The sequence below is a fragment of the Stigmatopora argus genome, chromosome 10, assembly GCF_051989625.1.
Source record: "Stigmatopora argus isolate UIUO_Sarg chromosome 10, RoL_Sarg_1.0, whole genome shotgun sequence".
NCBI lineage: Eukaryota > Metazoa > Chordata > Actinopteri > Syngnathiformes > Syngnathidae > Stigmatopora > Stigmatopora argus.
Window position 1 is genome coordinate 4,029,298 of NC_135396.1, and position 14,932 is coordinate 4,044,229.

Here is a 14,932-nt window from a genome sequence, read left to right on the forward strand (position 1 = left end):
GTAAGCTGTGATGGCAGTTGATTTTTTTTTCAATTTTCAATTTTTATTTTTAATTTCAAACATTCAATTTGTGTTTTTTAATTTCATTTTTTAACCTTACATTTTTACACCTAACTTGTCAATTACTGATACCATTTTTACTGAGTGAGTTGTGTGCTTGTAGTTCATTTGAGCTTGTGATATTGATAAAAATCCAACCAAATGAAGTTGTAAATGTGATTGATTCAGGGCTGAAACAGTAAGCCGTGATGGCAGCTGAATTTTTTTCAATTTTCTTTTTTTTAATTCCAAAACATTCAATTTTTTCCGTTTTTTTTACCTTGCGTTTTTACACCGGACTTGTCAATTGCTGATACGATTTTTACTGAGTGAGTTGGGTGCTCGTAGTTCATTTGAGCTTGTGATATTGATAAAAAAAAATCCAACCAAATGAAGTTGTAAATGAATGCAGAAATGGGATGCTTCACACACACAATTTCTTCCAGCTGTACTTGATTCCCTCGCATAAAATTCCAAAGAAAAGCTAAAAATGTTGCAAAACATATCCACTCCGCCCTCCATGGCCTTTTCTTCGCTGGATAGTCTATTTTAGTCTAGTCCCAACCTGTTCAGCATCAGTGCCAATAACTTGATGAGCCATCCATCAATACGAGGGTGCTCTGCCACCGATGGCATGCTCTACTCACTCCTCGTTGAGCTTTCCAGATTGGATCCTCCAACTCCCACCCCAGATGTCACAAACAGTATGTTGGGTTGTGGGCAGGACCGAGCCGTATTGTTACACACTTCCTCCCCGCCTTACTCAGCAAGCCGCTGTTTAGTCAGACAGTCTTTTGGCAACCCGGCAGCAGGTGGGCTCAGGATATCGCCAAGTCAATTTCCCCAGACGGGCTAACAGCTATTCAGGCTTGCTTAATGTCAGAGCGGCGCATCGAATACTGGTGCTGTTTGCTGGAAAATAAGCGGGTTGTCCATGTGAACCATGGGTGGGCAATGTATGTTCAGCCTGATTTACTCTATACATAGAGTGAAATATTTCACTAGTTTCAATTGACCTTTCGCAAACTCCTGGGCCAATCATCGACCTAGCAGCTGTTCTTAAGTGAGCAGGGTCCGACAAATTCAGGATTCCCCAGCGTCCAATTGATAATTTTGGCGGTAAATGTGAGCCTTTCCTGACTGCCAATACTTTTGACAAGCTTACTAAGAACACACAGCTCATCGGCACGTATACAAATGCATTAATGGACTATAAACCACAAGATTCCAAGTGAAAGAAAAATTGATTAAAAAAAATTGTAGTAAATGTTTCTGTTCTTAAGGAATCTATTAAGGAACAAGAAATGGTTTCAACCAAATCCGTTTCGGCCAAAAAAGTTTACCAAGATGCAACGATAAACAATTACTAAGCTCATCAGCTCTTTAAATTTAGCATTCATTCATTCACTTAAAGGAAAGAATCGAAAATAGATTTCCTTTTGTCGCTGTGACCTATAGCGGATAGCATGGTAAAACTATAAAGTTCCCAGAGCGAGTAGTTTTGTATTTTCATTTTCCCTGGAAAACACTCGTGTCTGTGAGAAGCAGTTAAACGCTAAGTCGCTCCTGCTGATTCTCATAGGCGCTTGTATTTTTGATATGCAACCTTTAAACTACGTGTTCCAAGTGCATCATTGCCTCCAAATAACAACCTGCACGGTTTGACTCTGTATTGCTTCTTAAAAGCCCTTCGGACTTGAGGGATGACGGTAAAGTTTATCGTTTTGATCTCCCGGCGAATGGCAGCTGTGATTGTACCCGGCTCGGAGGAGGAATACAATGCAATCCTGAAAGCAGTGTATCATGACTAGAAGGGGGAAAACAGCAACTCCCCGCAGCTATTTTGATCATTTTCCAAATTGAAAACTCACTGCCAGCGCAATAAAATGTAACACACGCGAATTTAAGATAAAGATTTAGAGCCGTTCTCCACGTGAAGAGCCAAATAGGCGATTTGCCCCCTAAAGCGATGGGTATTGCTCCATAGATAGAGATAGAGACTCATTTAGATCACGACCATTATAGTAACCAAGAGGAAAAACAAATGAATCTTTTCAAAAATACAAAAAGTATGGTATGAACTACCAAACCTTCAATGACAACCAATGTTTTTTTTCAATGTGCTTCCAGATCTTAGTAAAAAACAATGAACAACTGAACTAAAAATGTAATAACTTACTCCAAATAGTAAATATAGAGTAACTTAAATAGGTAATCGCCTTAACAATTCAATGAAATATATATTACCTTTAAAAATACTTATCTATGAATGAAAAAAATACATGTGCAACTCCCACTAATACACCACAACCACTAAAATCTAAAAAATACCATACATACTCAGTGCATGCATTTGTAAGTGTTATTAGTAACATAATAAGAATACCGACACAGTTATGGCCATCTTGGTCCTCGTAAAAGTCGAGATAATTTCACCTTTCATATCTCTAAATGGGGAAATTCATTTTGAGTAAAGTGCTGTGTTTTCTTAGTTTAACTGCGCTCACAAATAGTCCGGTTATAACCGCAAAGGTCGCTGGCCTCTATTTCACCAGATCCGGACATAGCGGGAGGTTGCGTTCTCCCTCGCTAAGGCTTCATTTTTGTTCCCAAACTATTTGATTGGGCATCACTAACAAGCGCCTGATAATCCATTTCCCCTTGAAACTTTCATCTGACAGAAATGATCTTGATTCTCGCCCTACTTTCTATGTTAATTCCAATCATTAAAGCAGCATGTAAACACAAAGCAGGAGGGGGCAAAAGTGGACCTAAAAAGAGAATCTCTTTCATTAAACCAATTTGTGCAGCCTGAAATATCAATTGAAGAGTGAACGCCAACTCATTAGGAATGAACTTTAGCGCGTGGCATCTGAAAAGTGCAAGGTGGAAAACATGGAGGGGCGAAAAAGGAGGAACAATATAGCTGGTCCATGCCACTGTTTCTCTTTGAAGACAATCCAAGATCCCACAGAGCGCTAACAATGTCGAGGGGTTGAATCTCAGCCTCCTTGCCGAGATTAGAGGGTCCCTTTAATCCGACAAAGGGGATTAAATCCAACAAGAGCGCAACGGGCTAACGATCCCACGGAGGAGAGTCATCACCGTGCCAGGTTGCTTTCAAGAAATAAACGTCCCATTAAATGATCCGTAAAAACAGAGGCGACCAAACCATGAAGACCGCAGTGCCAAAAAAGTATATCAGAAATAAACAAACAATAAAATGGAGGTGAACCATTTCACTACTAACTTCTTTCATTGCAAATGACTTCTCAAAGTCCAGCAAACGCCCAATTTTGCAGCACCAACTGTAACTTTCCTGTGTTAATTTAACTCCGAGACATTTTAATCCACTGCGGAGTAACCAAATTAAAATTTCCTGTGTAACTCCATTACTAAGAACTTAATGTAGTCGTAAACGAACAGCAAACCATTGACCTCATGTTTGTTTTCCAATAAAGCCTTAATGTTCCAGAGTCAATTTCCCTATACTTTTTGTTTCAAACTCACCAAACTCATGAGAAACAAAAACAAAAACCGTCATCCCACCATGAAATCCATCACAAAACAATTCCTCCATAGCTGACGTTCTCGCACCATGAATTGAAATAGTCGCTTAAGTACAGCAAACAGCTGACTTGACCATCCTCTTGAGAATTTATCAGGGTGACAGTTTGCTTGTAGATGTCTTAAATTATGCACACAACAGAATTAAAAAAAAACGCTTTAAGCATTTGTCTCCCAACTTGCGTACAAGTTAATATCTCCGCAAAAAGCCAGCCTCCAAAAGCCAATCAAGACAAGGTCAGCCTTGATGTCAGCAACAATCCCACTCAAGACGACCTGGTATCCCATGACACCTTACCTCCCTTGTTCCATCTCCCTTTAGTCCGAGCTGGGTAGGTGGCTTCGGGACACCCGGAGAGCACCAGGAGAAACAAGACAAGTTCAAAGGTAGGAAGAAATCCAGACTGGCCCCTGGAAAACATGTCCGAGAGTTGCTGGTAGCCCCGAGACGCTCTCACATGGCTCCTGGAGCGGGAAGCCACGCGCGGGCTGTCATCCGTCACGCCGGCGTCAGCAGTTAGGTCTCCAGCTCAGCGACCATCCTGCTGGTGCTCCGGCTGCTTCTGGGGAACGCCACCAGCCCCGGGGCTGGTCCTCACTGGTGCTGATGCTGAGGCTGATGCTTCATCCCCGCCTCGTGCGGAGGAGCCGTGGGGCGAGCGATGGTAACGCGCAGCCTGCCACGCGACGACACCACGCAGTGCATCGGAACTCGCGCTCGCGCACGACGCCACTCTCTCTCCACCGCTCCGTGCCGCGTGATGCCGCCGCCGCCGCGGATGTCGACGCTGCTGGTGGAATAGTCGCCCTCCTCTATCATTTGGGGAAGGGGGGGGGGATTCATTCCACAGCGATCAAGCTTCTACTGTGAGTAACGGGAGCACTATTGCCCCTGTGCACTCTACAAAAAGGATTGAAGCAGGGGGGCAAAAAAACATCGCCAACGTATCACCAAAGGTTGTCCTGGCAAAAAAAAAAGTCACATCCACATTTGTTTGGATGACCTTGACTGGCAGTGTGGACAAAATTTGGAAATCTTAACTGGAGGCAAGAAGGCGCAAAAAGAGAAAAACTGGATTCCTTTGTAAATTTAGCGAGAGGTCCAAAATCAGCTAAGTTTTCCAAACTGGATTTTAACTGAATTTTACAATGACTACATACAACAAACCAGTCCGATTAGAGGTTCATTTATTCATTTTCTGTACCGCTTATCCGTCGCAAGGGTCGCGGGGGTGCTGAAGCCTCTCTCAATCAACTAAAGGCAGTAAGCAGGGGACACCTGAAATGGTTGTCAGCCAATGGCAGGGCACAGAGAATAACAACCATTCACAATCACACTCTAAAATCTTTAGAGTGTTCAACCAACTAACCTAGCATCCCCGTTTTAGGATGTGGGAGGAAACTAAAGTACCCGGAGATAACTCACGCAAGCCTGGTGATAACGTGCAAACCCCACACAGGTGTAGATGCAAGATGGAGGATTTATAAAGGAACATGCTGAAAAGGACCAGGGTGTCCAAACTTTTGTATTTTAAATAGTATTTTTCTCCTGACCTCTCATTGCATCTAGTTTGGGTATGAAAAGGAGGAAAATGAGGTCATTTAAGGGGCATTTGCAACTTTGCAAAAGAAATACAAATCTTCAGTCCTCTTATCGCAAAGCTTTCAATGAAAACTCCTCCACGAGTTTTTCAAAGTCAGGTTGTTAAATCCAAAGTATAGAAAAAGAAAACTCACTGACGGACAGCTAAAATGGACTACTATTTAGTAAACTTTATAACAAATATTTTGCAGGCAAACAAAATAAAATTGATCTTTAAATGCAGTTACTAACTGGCAGTTTGACCATATATTGTTTTAATCGTTGAACCCTACCCTTATTACTCTAATGTCCATAAATCTTTATCTCCCAAACTTACACCTAAAGCTGCAAATTATTAAATTTAAGGATTAAGGGTCAGTTTTATGACCTAGGGCAAAAGTGTCAAAGTGGCGGCCCAGGGGCCAAATCTGGCCCGCCGCATCATTTTGTGTGGCCCAGGAAAGTAAATCATGAGTGCCGACTTAGTGTTTTAGGATCAAATTAAAATGAAGAGTATAGATGTATATTAAATTTCCTCATTTTCCCCCTTTTAAATCAATAGTTGTAATTTTTTAATCATTTTTTTCTGTGTTTTTTGTTCAAAAATCATTTTGTAAAATCTAAAAATAAATTTTAAAAAAAAGCTAAAATAAACATTGTTTTGGACCTATAAAAAACTGAATATTTAGGGCTTTCAATCCAGTTCTTTTAATCCATTTATAAAAAATATATATTATATTTAAAATGTTCCGGCCCACATGAAATCAAGTTGATGTTAAAGCGGCCCGCAAACCAACCCGAGTCCGACACCCTTGACCCAGGGGATTGTTTTGGTCAAATTAGCGGTAGCCTACGTGATTGCTATGGCTCATGTGAGGGTATAAGAATTTAAAAAAAATAAGGAAACACTACTATTCTCTTACACTAACAATATTCTAACCCTAAAGCCAAATACAAAGCCGAATGCCCCAAAAACAAGAAGGCAAAGAGGTGACTTCCGTTAATTATTTATCCCTTTTAATGACGTTGTGGGTCCATTTCAGCTCCACATATTGCATTGAGGAGAGTGATGACCCCCATTGATTGCACAATAACTTGCCAATTAAACGTTCTCTTCGCCTTGTATTTTTTTTTCCATCAAAATAGCAGCCACACTTCAAAAGCCTCATAACCTTGGAGCTTTGTCAACTATAAAGCTCCTGGTGCTCCCAAGTTAATAAAACACTCTTCTCACAAGTGGGTGGCTCCAACAGGGATCAACACATTGGATTTAATGTCCTAATTACAGCCTCCCAAGCCATTTTTTTTCTTTCATACACGCGGCACAAATTATTATTCACACAATCCTTGCTCATTTTCTACCTGCCCACCTGATTTTAGCGTTCAGTCACGCTCTCCCAAGCGTTCTCGCTAATAACAATCAGTGAGAACATAATTAATCTTTCCGCTCACTCGGGGAGAAAGAGAGAGATGTCTGTTTTTCTATTCCCAGAATCTAACAGGACAGTGGCACAAATATTATTCTGACTAAAAACTCCTATCAGAAAGTGCATTTGGAGGCAGCAGGAAAGATAAAACCTCTAAATGGACTCTCAGATCTCTTTGTAAGGTTGAACTATATCTTCAAGCTTTAATTGTCAAGTGTGCGCACCCGTTTTAAAAGTAGCAGATCTCGAGTACAGCTCAAAAAAGGATCGTCTAGTCGCTTTAGAATTAAAAGGATGTGTTTGGATCGAAAATACCATATTGCATAGCTGTCAATTATTTATCTATTTGTCTATTTTATTAAGTTTTGATTAATTTTACAATAGGGAATAAAGATGGAAATTAGCACTTGGCTACAATCTTACATGTTTACATATATATAAATATATATGTTCATTAACATGAATATAAATATGTACATTAATATGTGCTGTCCCTCGTTAAATCAAACTCAAGTGATAATAAACCGTACAAATGCTCGGCTAGGGCACACTTAAAAGTCAAAAAATTTGCCCAAAGTGGACGTAGTGCCCAACCAGTCGGCGCGCCTTTTGCATACACTAAATTCAAGATTCTGTAGATTTCGCTGTATGACGCTGACAGCTTGACTGTCTGGGTACATTGCTTGCTGACGCGTTATATTTATATAGTGAAAAGGCGGAGGGGTGAAAGAGGAATGCGCATATCATGCTTAAAGCATGACAAAATTAGCAGTTGACGATGACATTTTCGTCTGCTACCACTGACCGAGACAATCCGAAATGTGTAAAACGAGATCGGTTTTACAAAAAGGTACTTCAAAAAATCCCGCACAAAAGTTGTTATATGGCGTATACAAGTTGAAATGATCAGAAAACGTATAAAATACGGGAAAAACGTAAGTTGCTAGGTATGACAGTAACAACACAAATAAAATTTTGAAATTTTCTGCAAAAAGGACATTTTACGAACTGTGAACTCAATGTCATGTTCAAGAAAGTAGCCAGAGATGATTTAAGCTTTATAACATGGTGCCCACACCGCTACCCCGCCAAAAGGATCGATACTAAATTCTGGACCTGCTGGCACGCGATTGGCTGTTTGGAAATATTCGTGAATGAGCAGTTGGAGAAGTGTGCCTAATATAGTGGCCGGTGTGTGTGTGTGTGTGTGTGTGTGTGTGTGTGTGTGTGTGTGTGTGTGTGTGTGTGTGTGTGTGTGTGTATTGTGTGTTTTATTGGGATAGTAGTGTGTTGCACATTACATTATTGCATACTCCAGGTTTCCTGAATTGGTGAATTATTTCTGCAATTTCTTTGTTGTGCAAAGTAAATTATGTGATATTATATTAAAAGTCTGCCACTCTCCTAAAGAAACAATTATCCACTATAATCAATAATAATCACATAATATGATGAGTCAACATTATATTTAATCAGTTTTACATTAACCTCAGGCCTTATGAGGTCAGCAGAAAAAAATATTTGGATTTCAGGCTAAAAAATGTGTCGGTGTTTTATTATTTTTTGCTTTCCGAGCTATTTCGTGAGATGACTCAAGGTTTTGACTGGAATGTGCTCATTCTGCATGTTAACGTGGCCAAGTACAAGCAGGTGTACAGTCGATGCTGTGATCAAATCAAACTCTGAGTTGTGTCATCAGGCCGGCTTTGATGTGTGTGAGTAGGGGGGCTCCCCTCGTGTAAAATTAGCTGGCAGAGACGAGAATCTGGCAAAAGCAAACGCTGGAATTAGCATCCAGCTTCTTCCTTTTAGGTCCCCGGCGAGCCGAGAGAATTCTAAAATTGTTTTCACATCAAAACACAGACGAAGAAGAACAGACCACGTGGCGCCATTCGAGAGAATAATTGAGCTGTTGACTAATATTTTGGGAACAAAAAAACTGAATCTTGATTCTTTCCTACATGTTCTAAGCAAATTGAGCCCTGATTCAGTAGCAGGAGACTACGTACTCTCCGAGGTTCCCAGATGAAATATTTTGGCACGAGACCCCAAAGCCCACTCGCAGTTTTTATGGGGTTTAAGATTTTTTTTTAATTACAAAAACAATAGCCAGATGAATAAATAAATAATAAAGAAAAAGGCTCTTGACAGTGAGTCTGAGATCATGCCTGTCAAATTAGTTTTCCCATATTTTAGGAGGATGGATATTGTGTACAGTTAAAAATGATTTTTGGTGATTAAAATATGGCTATATTCCTAAATAATATTTCAATTGTGGGCCCGGTTCTGATATCTGAAAAGCGGTGTTTGTATTTAAGCTCCAGTGTTTGTATTTAATCACTAAATGCTGCTAGGAAGTGGATTTTACCCCATTTTAGTGCAATTTTTGCCATTTCGCCATTGGGGTCCATCGCTGTCTTTTCCCGGGAAAATCACCCCCCGGCCCGGTTGTAATGTCTGAAAAGCTCCAGTATTTGTATTTAATCATTAAATGCTGCTAGGAAGTGGATTTTACCCGTTGAAGGCGCAACGAGAAAATGCACGGACCGCCACTGCTAGTAGAAAGTACTTCTGCAGGATTTGCAACGGGTCTCGGTGAAGTACAAATAGAACCCGATTGAATTTGTCGTGATTAATTCATCGACGGCTATTGCACTGAAATGTCCCATTCACCCGCCTCGTTCCGGTTTTCGCTTCTGCTTGCTTAGCATTCCCATTCGTGCCAAACCGCCATTTAAAAAGAACATCACCTGGATCGTCGAGTTAACGCATTCACCATTAGACCGACTGTAAAAGCGCCCACGCCAGAATACCCCAGCGCCCATCGCAAAGCAGTCGGGATGTGTCAGGGGGGAGAAAGAGAAACGCTCGGCGTCCGTCCCGTTACGTTTGACAGCTTATCACCCCCAGACAAGAGCCCTCTGGATAAATGTGGTCAAGCAGGAGAGGAGGCCGAGTGCTGGCTGCTACCGCGGCGGCGGCGGCGTGGGTGCACAGCGCCGATAAGGACCCAGCTCTACTGGGCAAAATGGAAGGAGGCGAGGCGAGGGGGGCCAAAAGGAGGCCCGCGGGGCGAGACGCTCAGCCAACAGCCAGCCGAGCTAGAGTTGCCTAAACCTCTTTAAAAATTTACACCCAGGCATTTACCGTACTCAGCAAATGTGGGTTAAAGCACAAGCGCGTGTGTTTTCCGCCGTCTGTCGCATTTCGGAGCAAGCCGACGAAGCTGGCGAGTGTAGGAGTAAGTACGTTAAGACAAAAGATGGGGAAATTTGGTCGTCTTGACGAGATGATGCCGTGAAATTTGCTTTCTTGGGGAAAGCGCATTGAATTGATTCATACAAACACACACATACACACACACACAGCCCTTAGCGCGATGGAAATCTGGCGCTTTTTTGTATGGTGTGTTTTTTTTTCTATTTTTTTCCCCTTTTCGGCGCATCTGCCTGCCCAGATACTGGATAATCTGCTGGCTCGCGGCGTTCTTAATCCCGGCAGCCAGCTCCAACTCACTCCGCCCATCCGGGACGGGACCGAATTTGGGGGAGTGAGGGGCTTGTGGAAAAAGTGTCAGGGGAAAAAAAAATCAATCTTAACTAACATGAGAATTCCTGCCACCACTTAATAGAACCCTGTAAATAAAGGGACGTTTCTAAAATAGATAAAAAGCACTTTTTTCCATGGTAAATTAGTTCAAATCAACCCACACGAGACGCGACACAATGCTGCCATCTTATGGAAACTGGAATAACTAGTTTCATTAATCAGCCCAGAGAAACAAGCGGGTGACGTTTTGAGCCATCCCTCCAGACAGTCTATGCTTCTCACATTACATGATGCTCATAAGGTTCTATAAAAACAAAAACTGATTTTTTTTAACAAAGTGATCTATTTCCTCTAATATCAAGACTTGATTTTTAACAAAAAACATTTTTTAAAATGAAAAAAAATGTATTTATCTTCATTTTTATGCCGGCAAAATGGGAAGCCACCGCACAAAATGAACCTTTTTCCTTTTTTGTCATACTAATGCCAACAAAAACCAAACCCGAACTTGAAAATCTCATTGTCTCGGACATAAAGAAAAGTTTTTTCCTCAAACTATTAAGACATTTTACTCCGAATCCCAAATTGATTAATTCCACAGTATTTCAACAAACACCCTTTCAGAATTTCTCCAAAAACTGCCTTATATCATGACTACACTCGCCCCACGATAAAATATTCTCAACATAAAAGCCCATTTATTGCCTCTAAATCCCACATCAGCGTGTTCCATCACTTTTAGGTGCACATTTGTGCGGAAACAACATACAGTAAATGATAACGTGTCAAGTCAAGCTAAACGACATGGCTCCCAGCCTCCGCCCACTCTTACACTTATCGACAATTCAATCAAAACGTGAGTTCAGGCCCGTCTGCTCCATATGCAAATGTGATGTGGCTATTCAGAAAACATGGCGGGCAAAAGCCAGGCAAAGTGCAATTACTTTAGGATTACGTCCCCTTACATGCGGCATAAACTTGCGCACACAATGTGTGTGAGTGTGTGTGTAGGATGGTCCAAGTGCAAAGAACAGAAGCCTAATAAGAATCCCAATGAGTTAGTGATGGCTGTCAAAGTACAGCACACGCTTCTATTTACAAGCTGCAGTAAAAATGCCTGGCAGGCGATTTGTGCAGGAGCAGCTCAAGCTATTTTTGCCAAGGGCACGTTCATAATCTCCCTGCAACTTATTGGCAGATGAATATTTTTGTTTCATAGGTTGTTTTTGCATGAACATTTCTGGTGACCTCCAATCATAGCAGCACTGAGGTTTTTCGTGTAAAGTCAAGCTAGGTAATATTCTAATACCGTATTTTCACGTCTATAAGGCGCACTTAAAAGGCTTAAATTTTCTTCAAAATAGACAGGGCACCTTATAATCCAGTGCGCCTTATATATGGAAGAAAATTAAAATGTGTCATTCATTGAGGGTGCGCCTTATAATGTGGTGCGCCTTATAGTCGTGAAAATCCGGTATTCTAAAAAAAATTGGGGGGGCTTCATGCAGTCATTTTCTGTTGATATATTTTTGTATGCAGGCCGGTGGACAAGTGATTAACGTGTCGACCTCACAGTTCTGAAATCGAGGGTTCGATCCCAGGGTCGGACCTTTCTGTGTGGAGTTTGCATGTTTTTCACGGGGCTTGCATGGGTTTTCTCCGGGTACTCCGGTTTCCTCCCACATCCCAAAAAGGGTAGGCTAGCTTGTCGAACACTGTAAATTGCCCCTGGCTATGATTGGCTGCCCTTTGTCTCTTTGTGCCCCGCCTGGTGCCGCTAGTCCACTGTGATTGGCTTTAGCACCCCCCAGGAGCCCTCGTGAGGCACAGAACATGAATGAATGATTTTGTACGCGGTCACTTTGTTATCCTAAATCTACGTATTTCCTATTTTGTTTTAAAAATGAAATAGCAGAGCAACTCCATGGTCCCTTTACATCCAACGACAAAGTAAAAGCACCCGCGAAATGATCTTGAAAGAAGCAATTTGGGATTCCACAATTTGGACGAAGAGCCGAGCAAGGTCATGTGCTCTTCAGACAAACAGCGGCACGCACTCGATATCAGCACACTCAATTTAATAACACTTTTCAACAGCTCGCTTGCTTGCGCCCTGGCTCCGTTCACCCCTTCCCCTCCCGGCCCGCTCATTTCTCAAAACACGGTAACATCTCAATTACAAGCGCTGCTGCGGTCGGCAGAATTAAAATAGTGTTTTCCAAGCCCTGCGCATTAGCGGCGCGCCATAAAGCAACGTTACATCAGTCACTGGTAATACACGCTAACCTTAATGACACTATTAAGATCGGTCGTTGACGGAGGAGCCAAGTCGCACGTTAGCGCAGAAACACATTAATGTTAAACTAATGTAAGGAAAAACAAGTGACTTGGTTTCCAAAGCGATTGCGAAAAAGTGCACGAGTTGATGGATTTTATCGCTCAGTTTGAAAAGTAAACGTCAACGTTGATAAAGATGAAAAAACAAAAACTATCCAGCAAACTATAGAAAGTACTTGATTCTTGAAAATCGCCTAATTTCCATGAAAAATTTGCCCAATTATCTAAAAAAAATAATTAGCACTGTTAATCAATGTATAAAATGACACTTTTTCCAAAATCTAAATTTCCTCTCCAGAATTATTAGTTTTTTTCTAAAATTATTATTTTTGTATGCTCAAAAATATCTGCCTCATTTCCTAAAAAATACATAATTTTTTGCTTAATACTAAACTATTTATAATCTTTTTCCCACAATAATGACGCTTGTATCATTTAAAGAAAAAGATACTATAATTGTGAGATACTCATTGTTGTATTTTTTTAAATAGGCTTTTTTGACAATGATGTCTTGTTCTGAAAACATTATACTTTCTCGAAAATAAAGTCTCCTTGAATTCATTTTTCATTTTTTGTGGGTATGCTAGAACCAATCCCAGCTAAGTACAATATTTTCAATGTATTATTCAAATAAAGACACTGTTCAACCAAGGCTAAAAAAAAAACACTCATTTGTACTCTGACCTTGGCGAGCCATAAAATTAAGTTTCTAACCAAATACGAGAAAGGAGGACAAATTGTTTTTATGAGAGAAAATTGTTAGATTTAGTAGCTGGGTTTGAACAATGGCTGCCAATGTTGATGTAAAAGAATAGAAAAAGGAAAGTCAAATCAAGCACTAACTACGGCACAAAGTCTAAAGTGCATTTTTATCCTCTCAGCTTTTGTCACAGTGGTCGCCCACACAAATCACTGTCAAAGCTGTGAGAAGCTGAGAAAGTAGATAAAATAAGAGAAAAAGAGAAATGTTGCTTGTCAAGCCGGCACCGTGACAAACGCGCAATCAGGCTTCGGAGTCGTCTCGATTGCCCGTCGATATCGTAAATCTCCCCCCGAGGCAACGGCGGAGAAGTTTGGGAGAATCGCTGGCGTGGGAGATTCACAAATATACCAACAATGCTAAACGCTATACTTTAGCATGAAGTGAGAGTATTGTCAGTTTTACACAGTATTTGGCACTTTTCTTCCTAAAAAATATTGAGAGCATATTTCCTTGAAGAAGCAGACTTATTCATTCATTTTTTGAAACACTTATCAGGGCCGCGGGGGGTGCTGGAGTCTATCCCAGCTATTTTCTGGCGACAGGCGGGGGTCATCCTGAATCGGAGGACAGCCAATCGAAGCCAAGGGCAATTTAAAGTGTTCAACCAGCCTAGCTTGCATGTTTTTGGAAACCGGAGTACCCGGAGAAAACCCACGCAAGCCCGGTGAAACATTCAAGTGGTTTTAATATCTAACACTGAATAGCAGCGAATGAATTAATCAGCATCTCCCCTTTGCGTTTACAGTTACACCGCACGCATGCAAACCATTGGACGTGATCAAATTCCACATCCGATATTATGCGGGTGCGTCGAGCAGAAAATAGCAATAGGTAATGTTATGGAAAGGAGAGGAATGGGCTGTTATCTGAAGTCAATGTGCGTCGACAAATAAATCATGATCTCACTCCAGCTGCGGGCGCTCATTCATTTGAATGGCGCACCTTCGCCACGCGCCAGACTGACGACCAATCGATCATCGACGGGGCGCCGATGTGTTATGCGTTCTGCTGGCTCGTTTGCCGCGAGAATGTAAAGTGACTCCGGCGGGCTTGTTTGTAACCCAACACTAAATTAATAACGCCGGCGGAAAGGTGGACTCGAGGTTCGGGGACAGAAAAGACCATTAAATGGTTGTGTTCATTGGTCGGACCAATGGAATGGTGCCTTCTATACGAAATACAAAGTGTCATTTCTAGCTACTTCCTGGTTTACTCCAATCCTCTTTGGCTGCAAGCCTCCCAACTTCTCATCCCACGAGCACGTTTGATCACTTTAAATTGAATGAGTGGAATAATAAGGTCGTCTGGATGATATGTCGCCTTCATCCCCTTCCCTGCTCCTTTTCTACATTTCCAGTTGAAAATGAGACTGCAGGAGAAGTGCACTCTTACTGAAGTCAGGTGTTTCTATAATCACATTTTCCTTCCTCGACACTCTTTTGCTCTCTTGCAGAAAAAAGGATCCGTTTTCATCGGAGTCGGGGGCAGAAGGAGGGGGGCTGCACAGCCTTCTGGTGTACTTGTGTCTGCCTTGAATGCAGCATTGCAAAGTAGGGTATACACGAGGTAGAAAGCTCTGGTAGGCCAACCTTTGTAGCATCCATATACCTGTCAACATATGTTTTTCCCGTATTTTATACATTTTTGGATCATTTCAAATTGCGCACG

At 41.5% G+C, this 14,932-nt stretch overlaps 1 protein-coding gene across 2 annotated transcripts in view; it reads right to left on the bottom strand.

Moving 5' to 3' along the window:
* robo2 (roundabout, axon guidance receptor, homolog 2 (Drosophila)) overlaps positions 1-4,359 on the bottom strand; it is a 239,797-nt gene extending 235,438 nt beyond the window's left edge. For both annotated transcript variants that reach the window (XM_077610829.1, XM_077610828.1), the window contains exon 1: positions 3,905-4,359. In XM_077610829.1, coding sequence (XP_077466955.1) covers positions 3,905-4,028 — 124 coding nt within the window. In that variant the 5' untranslated portion in view covers positions 4,029-4,359. The remainder of the gene's footprint in view (positions 1-3,904) is intronic.
* Between the last annotated feature and the right edge of the window lie 10,573 nt (positions 4,360-14,932).